Source organism: Globicephala melas, chromosome 20, assembly GCF_963455315.2.
Source record: "Globicephala melas chromosome 20, mGloMel1.2, whole genome shotgun sequence".
NCBI lineage: Eukaryota > Metazoa > Chordata > Mammalia > Artiodactyla > Delphinidae > Globicephala > Globicephala melas.
Window position 1 is genome coordinate 38,773,568 of NC_083333.1, and position 16,061 is coordinate 38,789,628.

General features: G+C 55.2%; 1 protein-coding gene across 1 annotated transcript; it reads left to right on the top strand.

Annotated features, from left to right (window-relative positions):
* ITGA2B (integrin subunit alpha 2b) lies at positions 1 to 13,165 on the top strand. The gene is made up of 30 exons (XM_030848958.3): positions 1 to 255; positions 1,799 to 1,920; positions 2,010 to 2,107; positions 2,215 to 2,380; positions 2,665 to 2,714; positions 2,791 to 2,836; positions 2,930 to 3,058; positions 3,402 to 3,449; positions 3,600 to 3,643; positions 3,779 to 3,832; positions 3,976 to 4,028; positions 4,233 to 4,444; positions 6,701 to 6,883; positions 7,138 to 7,183; positions 7,283 to 7,387; positions 7,477 to 7,532; positions 7,626 to 7,777; positions 7,930 to 8,055; positions 8,430 to 8,497; positions 8,655 to 8,802; positions 9,333 to 9,425; positions 9,696 to 9,775; positions 10,088 to 10,168; positions 10,291 to 10,387; positions 10,486 to 10,638; positions 10,740 to 10,856; positions 11,347 to 11,460; positions 11,682 to 11,783; positions 11,998 to 12,114; positions 12,889 to 13,165. Exons 1-30 carry the CDS (start codon positions 68 to 70, stop codon positions 12,943 to 12,945), a joined length of 3,105 nt encoding a protein of 1,034 aa, XP_030704818.2. The 5' UTR covers positions 1 to 67; the 3' UTR covers positions 12,946 to 13,165.
* Positions 13,166 to 16,061: the final 2,896 nt, after the last annotated feature.

Here is a 16,061-nt window from a genome sequence, read left to right on the forward strand (position 1 = left end):
TGGTGGAACTGAAAGGAAGAGGAAGGAGCTAACCCATTCCTGCCTAGGAGGTTGTGGGAGAAGGAAGATGGCCAGAGCTTTGTGTCCACTTCATGCCCTCTGGCTTCTGGAGTGGGTGCAGCTGCTCTTGGGACCCGGTGCTGCACCTCCAACCTGGGCCTTGAACCTGGACCCGGTGCGACTCACCTTCTACACAGGCCCCAATGGCAGCTACTTTGGGTTTTCATTGGACTTCTACAAGGACAGCCGTGGGAGGTGAGCCTTGGGGGACTCCCCCACCATCACTGCATCTCTGGGTCTTGAGTTCCCCATTTGTGATAGAGGTTGAGCAAAGCAATTTCTAGGGTCTATTCGGGCTGAGTTCTTGTTAGGAATACTGGGGAGGGACTAGCTCAGGTGAAGGTGTCAACGAGAGGCAGCACTGGGGAGCTGGGCAGAGCAAGGACAAAGGGAAGACAAAAGTTGATGCTTTATTTTTTCCCCAAGGGTCAGTTTTATGACCCACTCCACCCTCATCCTTTTGAAATACAGAGAGGAGCACATGTCTTAAATTGACTTGCAGAACTATGAAATTGTCTATCCACACACCCCCCACCTTGCTTTTCTATTCCAACCCCCTCATCCCCATAAAAATTATAGATAATTGAAAAGAAGCAATAGGGCATTCATGGTTGGGATGGATCAGGCTGCAAAATCAGACAGCTAAGATTAGAGTCCTGGCTCTTCCTCTTGATGGGAACTACCCTGAGCTAGTTACTTATTGAAGTGGACACTAATGTCCAGCTTCAGGGAGCGGCAATGGCAGATGGCCTTCAAGTATCAGCCCCTTGGGAAATTTCCTCTGCTGAAGAGAGCCACCTCCCCCAAAGCTCCCCCACTTCCAAATGTGGCCTAGGAACAATGACTGATCGATGAGGAGTGTGGAGAGAGGGGAAAGGTAAAGGTCCGGCTCTCTCACCTCAACTCCAGACAGTTCAGAAGGGTCCTTCTAGCTCCAGAGTTCCCAGGGCATTAGCCCATGGCTGTTACTGGGCCTGAATCTCAGCTCCGCTCCCTCCTCTGCCCACTCGTGCTTCTTTCCCCTCCTTTCCACAGATATTGGTCTCATGGGCATTACTTAAACATTCTGCGGACTAAAAAAAAAAAAAATAGCATTTTTTCGAGTACTTGTTACGTATTATTTGTGTGGCACTGTGCTGAATGCTCCTCTTACGTTTATTTCATTTACTTCTGACAGCATTTATTGGTTGGTATTGTCCACCTTTTATATACGGTACAGCTGTGATTTGAACCTAGATCTACTAGAGTCCTCAGAGGTGTCAGCACCCCACCACCCACTTTAGAGGTGACCACTAGCTTAATTCTTCGCCGTTAAAACTCACCCTCAGGAAGGGATCTGATAACAGTTCAGACAGACATATTAGGGTGCATATAAACCCATGACTTTTGGCGGCAGGTGTTGGGGAATGTAGATGTGTAAAGAGTTTAGGAGGTCTCTAAAGGCAAGGATATCAAACCCCTGGTTTTCAAATCGAACCAGATGGTTATGGTCTCAGCTTTACCCTTAATTCCGCGAGTTGCTGTAGGCATATGATTTCCCTCGCTGGAAGTCAGTTTCACTGACCATAAAATGAAAAGACTGGCCTCTATGGTCTGTGAGGTTTCATTGAGGAAAAGATGACCCAGGGACCCCGCCCCGCCAAGGCACACTGCCCTCCCGGGTAGTGCTCCCAGCGCGGGCACTGGGGAATGCGGTACGCCAGAATCCGCGCAGCGCTCACCTAGCTTTCTTATGCAGCGTGTCCATCGTGGTGGGCGCCCCACGGACCCTGGGCCGCAGCCAGGAGGAGACAGGCGGCGTTTTCCTGTGCCCCTGGAAGGCCGAGGGCGACCAGTGTACCTCGCTGCCCTTCGACCTCAGTGAGTCTCGCACAAGGAGGGAAAGGGAGGGGCTACAGGGAGAGCGGACAGCTGGGCTTCAGCACCCCACCCCTTCTTGTGCCCTCCAGATGATGAGACGCGAAGCGCAGGCACCCAAACTTTCCAAACCTTCAAGGCCCGTCAAGGACTAGGGGCGTCGGTCGTTAGTTGGAGCGACATCGTTGTGGTGGGCGCTACGGGACTGGGCTCAGGGAGCAGACAGATGGCGGGGACACGTGGAGGGGGGGAACCCGAGTCCCGCCCCTTCCCCACTCTCCTGTGGCCCTGCTTCAGGCCTGCGCCCCCTGGCAGCACTGGAACGTCCTGGAAAAGGCCGAGGAGGCTGAGAAGACGCCCGTAGGTGGATGCTTCGTGGCTCAGCTGCAGAACAGCGGCCGCGCAGAGTACTCGCCCTGCCGGGCCAACATCATGAGCCGGGTTTACCAGAAAAATTACTTCAGTGAGCTCTGCTCTCCGTTTTGGCTCCGCCCACTCGCGGTGGTTTAGCCCCACCCTTAATCTGATCCTTCCCTCCCACCAGCTCCCCCAAACCCTGCTTCCAGCCTGGCATCGCCCAGTGACCCAGCTCCTGGCTCCACCCCGCACGCCCCCGGCCCGGGAGCCGTTTAAAGGCCACGCCACCGTATTACCCCGGGGCCCCGCCCCCATATGACTCCACCTCCCGGCCCCGCCCAGGCCCCAGGGCCTGCTTCTTCACAGACCCTTCCTTCTTGCCTCCTCTAGGCGGAGACAAGCGCTACTGTGAAGCCGGCTTCAGCTCCGTGGTCACTCAGGCGAGTAAGGATCATAAACGGCGTGGGGGAGGCTCCCAAACAGGAACCCCTCTCACCTCCAGGGCTTCCTTTTCAGGCTGGGGAGCTGGTGCTTGGGGCCCCTGGCGGCTACTATTTCCTAGGTACGTGCCCATCCGTACACCTCCCTCCCTTCTCTCGGCCTGGATAGACCCCAGGCGTCTGGGGCCCCACATCAGCTGTCCCTCGCTCCCTAGGTCTCCTGGCGCGGGCTCCAATTGCCGATATCATCTCGAGTTACCGCCCGGGCACCCTCTTGTGGCACGTGCCCACCCAGCAGCTCACCTTCGACTACAGCCACCCAGAGTACTTCGACGGCTACCGGGGTAACCCTGGCACCTCCCTTCGAGGCTTCCCAGCACTCTGTCACCGCCGGTCACGTCCTGCCCCTGTGGGAACTCCCCCTTGCCAACCCTGGCTGGCCAGCTCCAGCGCTAAGGCGTCCCCATCCTCTGCTCCCGCAGCTCCCCTTCCCCACCCTCTGCAGACCGCCCAGCTCCCATTCACCCCACCTCGACCTCCCGCCCTGGATTCGCTTCACGGCCTAGGGCAGGTCTCGGTGGCCTCGATTTTCCCGTCTACACAATGCAGGATTTAGACAGTCTCCTCCCTCCCGGCCCCCTCCTTGCTTCACCCTCCCGGAAAGGCTAATTCGCGCTGTGTCTTCAGGGTACTCGGTGGCTGTAGGCGACTTCGACGGGAATCCAAACACTACAGGCAAGAAATTCGCTTAGGGGCGGGGGTTGGGGAAGCCCGGGAAGGAGCACCTCTAAGACCCGCGCCGAAATCTCCCTGGGATGAGGAATGGCGGGCGGGAGGCGGGTAGAGATTCCAAGGACCTCACTGGCTGGGCTCGGCTCTCCCCAGAGTTTGTCGTCGGTGCCCCTACCTGGAGCTGGACCCTGGGAGCGGTGAGTACCCTCTGCCCACCGCTCAGTGTCCCGAAGGCACTGACTTTACTCTTCAGCCTGATACCCCCAACCTAAACCTCCTGCCCTTCTGCGGCGGGGGCGACAATGACGCGCTCCTGTGCGTTGTCCGCGCAGGTGGAAATTTTGAGCTCGTACCACCAGACGCTGCACCGGCTGCATGGAGAGCAGGTGGGGGTCGGGTCCCCTTGTGGGGTGGCCAAGGCTGGGGGATTGAGACCCTAGAATATTCCGCGGGACATGGTGGGGGCAAAGTCCAAGAGAGGATACCGAGTCCGGGGACAGAAAGTAAGGTGCGGCCGGGCTTCCTGCAGATGGCTTCGTATTTCGGGCACTCAGTGGCCGTCACTGACGTCAACAGGGACGGGTGAGAAGCTGGGCGCCCCCACCCCTACCCAGTTGGGTCCCAAATTACCAGAGGCGTTGACTGCCCTCGGTCTCCTCCTTTCCTAGCCCTCACTCCCACGTGACCACCGAGGGCAGCGGGAAGGCGAGGGTGGGTGAGATTGGGCTCTGGCCCGCAGCGTCCCCCTAGCCCCCCTCCCCACATAACCACCCGTCGGGCCTGCAGGAGGCATGACCTCTTGGTGGGCGCGCCACTGTACATGGAGAGCCGTGCTGACCGCAAGCTGGCCGAGGTGGGGCGCGTGTACTTGTTCCTGCAGACTCGAGGCCCTCACGCGCTGGGCGCCCCCAGCCTCCTGCTGACCGGCACGCAGCTCTATGGGCGATTTGGCTCAGCCATCGCGCCTCTGGGCGACCTCAACCGGGATGGCTACAACGGTAAGGGATGAGAGGAGCCCCACTTGCTACACAGGGGTTTACAGCCACAGTGATCATGGATTTGACCCGAGGGCAGCAGGAGCCAGGAAGGGCTTTGAGCAGGAGAGAGTTAAAGGAGACTCAGTGGGGTTTGTTTGCATTAGTCCAGGCAAAAGGTGGTGACCGCCCAGATGTGGGCTTTGGCAGCGGAGTTAGAGATGAAGGTGATTTCAAGATATTTACTACTTAGATTATTAGGACTTGATGGGTGAATGGATGTGGGGCTAAGAGAGAGAGAAGTTGGGTGGGTGATGGTTCTCTTCACTGCCTGGAACTCAAGCCATGCAACAAGTCTGGGGTGAGATCAGCAATTCAGCTCTGGACTTGTTTGATTTTTTTTTGGCTGTGCCGTGTGGCTTGCAGGATCTTAGTTCCCTGACCAGGGATTGAACCCGGGCCTCTGGCAGTGAGAGCATCGGGTCCTAACCACTGGACTGCCAGGGAATTCTCTGTACTTGTTTGATCTTGAAGGGCTTGGGAGCATTAGGCAGACGTATCCAGAGAACATCTGGGTGTGGCTTCCCCCACTTCCAGCAGAGAGGTCTGAGCGGGAGATAGGGGATTGGGGAGAGTCAATGAGGTCCTGGGAGCTTGCGAAGTGTGAAGAGGCCCAGGACAGAGCCCTAGGGAGCAAGAGCATTTAGGGGACTCCCAGAGAAAGTGAGTCTGGAAAGGAGACAGAGGAATGTTCAGAGAGGTAGGAGGGAAACCAGGAGATCTGATAGCCCAGAACTCAAAGGAAGAGTGCTTTAAGCCGGAGGAAGTTGGGTCAGTGGCTCCAGATGCTGCTGAGAGGTACAATTAGATGGGGCTGGAGAAGTAAGTATTCATGGGCTTTAACAAGAAGGAGGTCATTGGTGACAGTGACAAGAACCGATTCAGGGCTGGGTAGGGACCAAAGCCAGAATGCCAGGAGACAAGGTATGAATGGAGGGGAAGAACTGATGGCAGCCAGGGTAGACCACTCTTTCAACCAGTTTGTGAACGGAAAAAGAGAAAGGTGATTACTGAAAGGAGATGAGGGTCGAGGGAAGGTTATTTTAATTTCAAAGAATATGGAGTAAGTTGAATGTGGAGGAAAATGATCTTATGGGGAAATGGGGGCATGCAGTGAGCTGGAGGAGGGTCCCTGCAATGCCTGAGGGAGGCAGGGGTGGGATGCTCAGCCCAGTGGCAGGTGTAGGAGGGACACCTATTCCAGGGTCATATGGGGAGAGGAGGAAAAAGTGGGTGTGGAGTTATAACACAACAGTTGGGCTGCTTCTCTTTGTGAATGAAGTGGGGGGCTAGGAGCTTGACTGAGTGGAGAAGGTTTGAAACAGGTGCTGAGCAGAAAACGCCAAGGGACTGCTGGGCAGCACCAAGGTCCCTAGTGAAGGCTGGAGGTCAGGAATTCATGGTGCTCCATATGGTGGGGTCTGGCCAGGCTTGCCCAGGACTGGCAATGGGGCAGGATGGCTGAGGATACAGTGAGGGTGACTGAATGATCAGAAAATAAATGAAGAGATGAGGAAGCCAAAGGTCAGGAGACAGTGGAGGCCCAGGGCCTGAGGACGAGACTGGTCTGATGGTCTATTTGGATGAATTCTGTGTACCTCGATCAGAAAAATCAATAAAGATTTTTAAAAGAAAACAACTGCACAGGAAACATAGCATAAAGTCAGAAGACAAAGGAAAGACAATTACAACATATATATCAAAGATTTTAGTTGCTGTCACATGCGAAGAATTCTTACAGATTAATAAGATTATGATGATTATTAAACTTTCAAGAGTGATCTTAAAAGTTATTAGTGATGATGAGCCCATGGTATGACTGTGGATTTGCATGGTGGGAGTGGAATGGGGTGAAGACCCCCAGGTGAAGAAGGGGCAAATATTTAATAGGTCTTGGTTACTTAATCTTCTGGGACTCTATTTTCTCATCTAAAATGGGAATAATAATGCCTAATTTTCAGGATTCAGTGAAATCACGTCATTATATTTTCCTCAATAGATAGTGAGGGCTGTTATTGTTTTTACAATAATCGGACTTGATGGGTCTCCCTCCTACCCAATTGTAAACTCCTGGAGGGCGGGGCAGCTCTCTCCTTGACCCAGACCTCTGCATTCCTCTCCTGGTCCCCTGGAGTCTGCCTAGAGAAGGAGCTCAGGAAAGTTTTACATCTGGAGAGACTGGATAACAAACAGCCACCCCCTTTCTGTTGCTCCTTCCAGATGTTGCTGTGGCCGCCCCCTATGGGGGTCCCAGCGGTCGAGGCCAAGTGTCGGTGTTCCTGGGTCAGAGTGAGGGACTTAACTCACACCCTTCCCAGGTCCTGGACAGCCCCTTCCCCACAGGCTCTGGCTTTGGCTTCTCCCTTCGAGGTGCCACAGACATCGATGACAATGGATACCCAGGTGCCCCTGGACTGCCTCCAGCTAGACAGGAAGGGCTCTTGGGCATTAGCTGGAGATGCTGAGACACAGCCAGGGGCTTGAACCTGACCTGGTGCCCGACTGAGAGCTCTGACCTGTCTGTGGGGCTGGGGGGCCAGAACAAACCTTCTATGGGGGTGGTAGTGTGGGGAAGTGTTGGGAAGATGAGGTGAGGACGCCATACCCCCTCTAATTAACAATTCTGACACCTCCCTTCCTTCCCACAATGTCCATAGACCTGCTGGTGGGAGCTTACGGGGCCAACAAGGTGGTTGTGTACAGGTGAGCACTGACTCCAGGGGCGGGGAGAGGGAGGACCCACACCATCAGAGGAGACTAGGCCAGGCGGGGCCACAAGGCAAGCTTCCTGCATCCCACCAGGGCTCAGCCAGTGGTGATGGCCACTGTCCAGCTTCTGGTGCAAGATTCGCTGAATCCTGCTGTGAAGAATTGTGTCCTGCCCCTGACCGAGACACCAGTGAGCTGGTGAGGAGACAGAGGGCGTGGGCCAGGCAGGATCTGGGACCTCAGTGTGGGGACCCTATAGCCCCTGAGCCCCATTCACATCTTTGCAGCTTTAACATCCAGATGTGTGTGGGAGCCACTGGACACAACGTTCCCAAGAAGCTGCGTGAGTGGCACCATGGGGACAGGAGGGAGGTGGACCTGGGCTCCCCTGGAGGCTGGCCGGGGAGACCCTGACTCTCCCTGCTTGCCCGGCCAGACCTAAATGCTGAGCTGCAGCTGGACCGGCAGAAGCCCCGCCAGGGCCGGCGGGTGCTACTGCTGGCCTCTCAACAGGCGAGCACCGTCCTGGGCCTGGATCTGAGCGGAAGGCACGGCCCCATCTGCCACACCACCAAGGCCTTCCTCCGAGTATGCCCGGCTGGGAATGGGCAAGGCTGGGTGTGCAGAGCCTGTTCATCCAGCCCTGGGGCATTGGGCTGGGTGCTGCACGGGGTGGTCAGGGGGACACACGTATGAGGGTACATGGTAGCAAGATGGCCTGACTCTTGCCCCCTCACTAGGATGAGGCCGACTTCCGGGACAAGCTGAGCCCCATCGTGCTCAGCCTCAATGTGTCCCTGCAGCCTGAGAAGGATGGACTAGCCCCTGCTCTCATGTTGCACGGAGACACCCACATCCAGGAACAGGTAGGGGTGGGCAGGTGCAGGCAAGGGAGGTGGAGGACCCCTCCACCCAGAAAGTCAGGGTTAGGGTTAGTGTCCAAATCATATTGTGAACACCTCTAATCTCTGATGTTACTCTCAACCCTGCTGAAAACCCCCAAATCTCAATATCCCCTATACCCTCATGTAAACCCCAAATGTCGACGTCACCTCTAAACTCTGATATAAACCCGTAAACCCTGATGTCATTATCAAAGCCCTGACATCATCCCAAACCCTGATGCAAACCCCCAAGCTCTGACGTCATCTCCAACCTCCTTTTCCTTCTCAGACCTTCTAATTCCCTAAGCCCTGATGTGCCCCCAAACTTACCCACACACCTGATGTGCCCCCTCTAGACCCGCATCATTCTGGACTGTGGGGAAGACGACCTGTGTGTGCCACAGCTCCAGCTCACTGCCAGCGTGTGAGGAGACCGCCCGCCCTACCCAACCCTGGCCCTGTCTACCCCTATGACACCCCCTCCCCACCTGGCTCCTGATACTCTGTCCTCAGCCCCTCTCCTCCTCCCAGACCCTGGGCTTGGACCCAGCCTCCTCGGCTTTACTCCTTTCTCCCCACAGGACAGGCTCCCCGCTCCTCGTTGGAGCCGATAACGTGCTGGAGCTGCAGATGGAAGCGGCCAACGAGGGTGAGGGTGCCTACGAGGCCGAGCTGGCCGTGCACCTGCCTCCAGGTGCACACTACATGCGGGCCCTCAGCAACATCGAGGTGAGGCCCCCACCCCGGGGCACAGTCGGGGACCTGGAAGGTGCAGGAGCCTTGATTCTCATCTCCCACCTGAGAGCTCCCACTTCTCTTATGCCTTCCTTTAAAAGCTGTGATTTTTTTTTTCTTTTTAATTCGGAAGAGAACATTTGCTAATAGCAAAAAATTCAAGAACTCAATTATAAAACCCAAACCAAAAATGGCTCAGGAAATAAATGTTAACAGGAACCTCTGTTAACATTTGGTGAATTTCCTTCCAGTCTTTTTTCTCAGCATCAACATTTTATTTATTTATTTTATTGACATAGTTTATAATAATGGGGTTATACTCCATGTAATGCTTCGTGGGTTTTATTTCCAAAAAAAAAAAAAATCATTAAAAAGAGTAAGGTGCTGCAGTAATACATAAAGTGGAATGTGACAGTCCTTGAACTCCCACCCTGGCATCCTCCTCTCCCTGACTTTCCAAGGGAGCTTAACTATATACGGGATGCTCTGTAACCATCTTCTTTCTCGGGACTGCCTCCCTGAAGGGCTTTGAGAGGATCATCTGTAACCAGAAGCGGGAGAATGAGACCAAGGTGGTGCTGTGTGAGCTGGGCAACCCCATGAAGAGGAACGCCCAGGTGAGGCCGCCCAGTCCTGGGTGCTGGGTCTCCTCCACCAGGGGTTCATAGACAGCTGCGTTTTAGGGGCTGGGTTTGGAGTCAGATGGCTCCAGGCTAGAATCCTGGTCCTCCCACTCCCTAGCTGTGTGTTCTTGGGTGAGTGACACCCTTTCTGAGTGGGCTTCTGAACAAAATGGAGGTAATAATGGTGACCTTGGAGGATGAGGTCCACAGGCCACATTCAGAGTGGGCATTTGGGCAGTGACTTTGGCTCTCCCCATGTCTCAGATAGGAATCACGATGTTAGTGAGTGTGGGGAACCTGGAAGAGGCTGGGGAGCACGTGTCCTTCCGGCTGCAGATCAGGAGGTACTAGACTGGGAAGCACTCCATTTCCCTATCTGATCTCCACACAGAGACCCTCAGACACCCTCCATACATAAGGGTCTTCTGGGATGCCTGCTCTTTAGACTTCCCTCTTCCCTTTCTTCCTCAGAGACTTGTTTCTGAGTTTTGGAGCCCTAGGGGAAGTTCTTGTCTAGGTCTAACTTTAGTGTGGCATGCTGTTTGTGGAGTTAGCTCTTCCTGAGACCTCTGAAATTCTGGCCCAGCCCCAGAGAGTCCTCGTGTTCACTGGCCTGGTGTCCCTGATCTGTCTCTCCTCATCCCCCTCCCTTACAGCAAGAACAGCCAGAATCCAAACAGTGAGATGGTGATGCTGGATGTGCCAGTTCGGGCAGAGGCCCATGTGGAGCTGAGAGGGTGAGAGGCCAGGGATGGAAAAGGGAGTTGGTAGGCACAGCCCTAAGGTTCCGGGGTCCTGGGCAAAGCCCCCCGCCAAGTCAGGGGATCAAGCTCACTCTGGGAGTGTCGGGCCCCTGCAGGAACTCCTTTCCAGCCTCCCTGGTGGTGGCAGCAGAAGAAAGCAAGAGAGAGAACAGCTCGGACAGCTGGGGCCCCAAAGTGGAGCACACCTACGAGGTAGGGAGGAGCCTCCGCGCCCCAGGCTGGAGTGGGCGGGCCCCAGGGGCTGGGCTAGGTGCCGAGCCTCCTAACATCCTGCCGCCACCACCCGCCAGCTCCACAACAATGGCCCTGGTGCTGTAAACGGCCTCCGCCTCAACCTCCGCCTCCCCGGCCAGTCCCAGCCCTCCGACCTTCTCTACATCCTGGATATACAGCCCCGGGGAGGCCTTCAGTGCTCCCCACAACCATCTCCCAACCCCCTCAAGGTGAGAGCCTGGGTGAGTCCTCAGCCCAACAAACAGGGCCCCTCTAGGAGGGCTGGGAGATGGGCAGAGTGTCGGACCTGATGGCCTCTTTGCCTCCTCAGCTGGACTGGGGGCTGCCCACCTCCAGCCCTTCCCAGGCCTATCACAAGCGGGACCGCAGACAGGCGCTCCTGCCGGAGCAGGAGCAGCCCTCGAGGCTTCAAGGTCCAGTTTTTGTGGTGAGCAGGTTCTGTGGTCTCCAGCTGCGGCCTCCCTGGCGCCCAGGGGCAGAGGGGATGGGAGGCAGGGACGGAGAGGGGCGGGGGGTGTGATGTAGGCCTCGTGTGGGCCACCGTGGTCCCACAGAGTCCTCCAAGTGAATAGGAAGGCTTGTGCTGGGCTTGTGTCTGGGGCAGGGTGGGGGGCACTTGCATATTTTAAGGTTTCCAGTACATTGAAGAAAATGAATAAATGCCAAAGCAGGTTTACAGAAAGGCTGGGTATTGAACGCTGTGTGATTGACCCACTTCTTTCCTCCCTCTCCCTGCATCTCCGGGACTGTGGGAGCAATCTCATTCAGAGATAACGTCCCAAGCTTGAATTTGAGTCCCTTCCCGAGGAGGAGGCCCGGCATGAGCTCCCTAACCCCCCAGCCCCCTCTGTCTTGGGTCCTACGGTGAGAGGGTGATGGGTCAGGAGGGGCTGGGGACCAATGACACATCCCCTCAGAGCTGCGATTCGGCGCCCTGTACTGTGGTGCAGTGTGAGCTGCAGGAGATGGCGCGCGGGCAGCGGGTCATGGTCACGGTGCTGGCCTTCCTGTCGCTGCCCAGCCTCCGAAAGGTGGGCCGGGATGCGGGCGGGCGGGCGGGGCCCTCTGGAGGCGGGCACTGAGTGTGTTGGGGGAGGGCGGGGCTTCGGGGGCGGGAGAGAGTGAGGGCAGAGTTTACTTTGGAGGGGACGGGGTTAGGCTGGGGGCAGATATCCCCAGAGGGGAGTCTGGAGCCGGTACTCCCGCAACCAATAGGCCTCGTGTAAATGGCTTTCACCGCCACCCCATCCAGAGGCCCCTGGATCAGTTTGTGCTGCAGTCGCACGCTTGGTTCAACGTCTCCTCCCTTCCCTACGCCGTGCCCGCCCTCAGCCTGCCCAGCGGGGAAGCTCTGGTGAGTGTGGAAGGATGGTGGCAGAAAGGGCTCCCGCGGGTCTCCCATTGGCCTTCCCCTGTGTCCCTGCCCAGCAGGATGGGGGCGGGGCCTCCCTGGGTCTGCGGGCTGGGACAAGTAGGTGGCTTAGCTGGGGGTCACCAGCCCTGCAAGTCTGAGTCTTTGGGAAGGTCTGCATCCCGGTGACTGAGGAGACCCGCGGGTCTCCCTTCAGGTGCAGACACAGCTGCTTCGGGTCTTGGAGGAGAGAGACATTCCGATCTGGTGGGTGCTGCTAGGCGTGCTGGGTGGCCTGCTGTTGCTCACGTTCCTGGTCCTGGCCATGTGGAAGGTGAGGCGGGAAGGGAGGGTGGGTTTCGGGGTGGGGGGGAACCCCGCAGGGAGGCAGAGGGAGATGGTGGCCCAAGTAGGTGACCCAGGGTCCATCTGATCTCCGTCTCCACTATTAGAATGTCACTCTCTAGAGGACCTCTTCCAGGTCACAGATCCCTGGGAGAGGTGGCACCTGAAGAAACTCTAAGGCCTTTAGACCCATTCCCTCTGAGGGCAGGAGTCCCAGGGAATGAGCCCTGCCTTCAGGAATCCATTGGCCACCGAGAAGGACAGGGTTCACCTCCTCCCTGCTCTGTCCTCTCCCCCGCCCCCGACTGAGGTGGGAGACCCAGGTCTGATCCAGACCCCGCTTCCTGCTCCTTGTGAGGCCCTGCTGGGTCACTCCCTCCTCTGCGCCCGGACAACATGTGAGCCGTTCTCAAACTCACGTGTCCAAACCCTGGAAAGCCATAGTGCTTTTAGGGAAAACCACACATTAGACTTATAATAATCAAATATATACCATCACACACTTGAGTCATATAGAGACATAATCATCAGTACTTAAGAAAAATTCAGGCAAGAAGAAACAAAACATTAAAAAAAATTTGTTACCTGCATTATCTCTAAATGGGGAAAGGCCTCCATTTGATCGTATAGTGGGGTTTGTGTTCTGTGCTGGTCCAGGACGAGGACCTCGTGACGGGCTGGTTTCCAGCATACATCCTCCACTGCTGCTCTGGGGCCTAAAGATCACCTTTACACCCTGTCCCCGGCCCCTGTGCACCCCCAGGTTGGCTTCTTCAAGCGGAATCGGCCACCCTTACAAGAAGATGATGAAGAGGAGTGATGAGCCCATGCATCTCTGTCCTAGCAGGAAGGCTGGGGGTGATGCCTGCTCTGTCCCTTCTTCTCCAGCAAGTACCCCCAGCTCTGGTCACCCATGGGTTGGAGTTGTTTCATGGCGGGCTCCTGATGTCCTTCCCCACCCATCAGAGCCAGGTCAGCCCTTTCCTGCTGCCTAATAAAGAGGTTGAGTCCCAACCCCCAGCATGATGCCTCCTCTTGGGGTCAGAGGAGGAGAGGGGGCCTGAGGTGACGTTGGGATGGGGAATCTAGGGCTGGCAGAAGTGTGAGCAGAGAGGGTCTCTGCCAGGGCAAAGGGTGCGAATTACTGTCTTTGGGGAGCGTCAGGGAGTAGAGAGTGGGGGTGGAACAAGGGAGAAAGGGTGGCAAAGCCTCCAAGTGAGACTGGAGGGGGGTGGGGTGTCAGGGTGACTGGGTGGGATGGGGGTTGGGAGCATCGAGAAGGCAGGCTGCGTCCCTGGTGGGTGGCTATAAACAATATTTTTTCCATGATTTTGAGGGAATCAAACCTCAAGATGATCTGAGATTTGGAGAAATAACACACTGTCCCCACTCATAAAAGAAGGTGCCTAAAGCTGTGCTCAGAGTGAGGAGGGGCAGAAGGAGACTGAGTAGCCCTCAGTCTGAGGAAGGCAGAGTCATGGCAGGGATGGAGAGCAGGCATTGCTCTCCGGCCACCCGCTGTTTGCTGTTCCTTCTTCCCCGCCAAGGGGAAGGGTCTTCAGTTAGGAACAAGGGCACAGGTGGGGAACTCACAGGAGGGCTGGGAGTGGAAGACAGCCATCCCACCGCAGAGACTGGAGTCAGCGGATAGAGGTGGGGGGTCCTCAGGTCTTGGAGACCTGAGAGGTTGTTGGTTCATGAGTTCAATATTTATTGAGCACCATGGACCTGGTACTGTTCCAGTGCTGGGGTGGAGCAGTGGACAAAACAAGGTCCCTGAGCTCATGGAATTTACATTCAACCAGGAGTAAAGAATAAACAAATTAATGTATGGTCAGTGGCAGTCAATGCTGGGAGTTGAAATAAAGATAAGGAGATAGTGATCGAATTCAGTGGGTGTTGGGAGAGGGCTGACATTTTAGGGACAGTAGTCAGGGAAGGTCTCTCTAATGAGGTGAGCAGAGAGATGAATGAATGAAGCAGGCAGCTGGAGGGAATAAAGTGTTCTAGACAGAAAGAGCAGCCAATGAAGAGGCCTGAAGTGGGAGCAGGCTTGATGTATTCAAGTAAAAGAAAGGAGGCCCCTGGGCTGGAGGCAGGAGAGGGGTCCAGACGAGGTCAGGGGTGGGGGCAGGGAGGCAGCACCTTGTGGCTGTGGCCATGGGGAAGACTTTGGACTTGATGCTAAGTGTTGGGGGAAGCCACTGATATACAGACTTACCTCACAAGAGCTGCTGGTATTTGATTTTACCCAAAGGGGTAAAAGGTAAATTCTGAAAAGAAGAGAACAATTTGACATCCATGCATGGCAAGTTCCAGAACAGGTTTCTAGTTGTGTGACTGTGACCATTTAGGAAAAGAGTAAGCTGTGATCCTTGAACACCAGCCAAACTCCCTCTCCCCTCCACCATTGTAATTGGATGGCCCCAGACAATTTATCTTGATCCAGCAAAGCATTTGGCATTTGTCCTTATAAACAAGACAGAAATGTGAGCTGAATGATAGAGACTCAGATTTAAAACCGAACAATTTTGATAAAGCTGAAGGAGATCTCTATGGGGGTGTCCCAAAGCTCCGTCCTTCCGCTGCCTGTGATTGTCATGAGTCCCTTGAATGGAGGCAGCGAAGCTGCTCTTCACCCTGCAGATGGCTCCGGGCTGAGAGGCAGCTCCAATACAATGGGTGATGAAGCAGATTCAAGGCAGCCTTGACAGATTGTAAAGTTGGGTTGAAACCAACAAGATGAAATTCACCAGGAATGAGTGCTAAATCCTGCGTTGAGGTGGTGAAAAAATTGGTTACATAAGACTGGGAAATCTGAATAGATGGAAATTTATGAGAAAGAATAAAAGAAAGAGAAAAGGAGGGAGAATGAGAGAGAGGAAGGAAGGAAGGAAGGAAAGAAGGAGGGAGGGAGGGAGGAAGGAAAGAAAAGAAAGAAAAAGAAAGAAAGAAAGAAAGAAAGAAAGAAAGAAAGAAAAAGAAAGAGAAAGAGAATGAAAGAAAGAAAGGTGGTTTTGTTCACAAGCTCACAACAATGTGTCCTTATGTCAGGAGACCCAACCAGGACCTAACCAGGAGAAAAGCCTGACCTCTGGGGGACGGAGTTCCTTGCCCTAAGCATCCAGTCCTATACAGGGCACCATATTGTGAGAAAGACGTGACAAGCCAGAGAGAACCAGGAGAGGGACAACCAGATTAGATGAGGGTTTGACCACCCAGAAGTTGAATGATGAGGACAACCAGAAACTGGGAAGAAAGAGCGCTTGGCTGGGGCCCGGGCAAGCTTCCAGTGTGGGATTCAAACGTGGGGTTCCAAGCATTATGTTTGCCCAGCGATGGATCTGCTACTACCTGGGCGGTGGTGAGCCCCCACCTCACGCTGGGCCACCAGTAGCACCATTTATTGTGCCCCTGCTCCAGTCAAGCACATGCTAGACCCTTTACGTCATTATCTCTTTTAATTGGTACAATAACCCCACGAGGTAGAGATGATTACAACTCTCATTTTAAAGGAAGGCTGTGGAGCAGAAGATTAAGTAACTAGCTTACGGCTCAAGAAGAGGCAGAAGCTAGACGAGAACCCAGACTGGGTGATTCCCAAGGGGGCTGCGCCCTACCTCCCCAACATTGAGCAGGTGTTTGTGCGGAGAGAACTGGGTAGTTCTTACAGTTTAAGGAGACACTTACGACCAACCCTTTGTGTTGTAAACAACAGTCATTCTCCCTCTCAAAATTCTGCAACAGATTTCCGGGGCTCAGGAACTCTGAGAACCCCTGTGATTGGACCCTATTCGCTACACTCCCTAGCAGCTGGGGTTCTGGGCACGCGGCGGGGGCTTCGGGGTGGGCTGTGGACAGCGAGGGGGCGGTGCCCGGAGTCCCGCGTGGTGGGGCGTCGCCTGCAGGGGGCGCTGGCGGCGGCTCCTGGCGGAG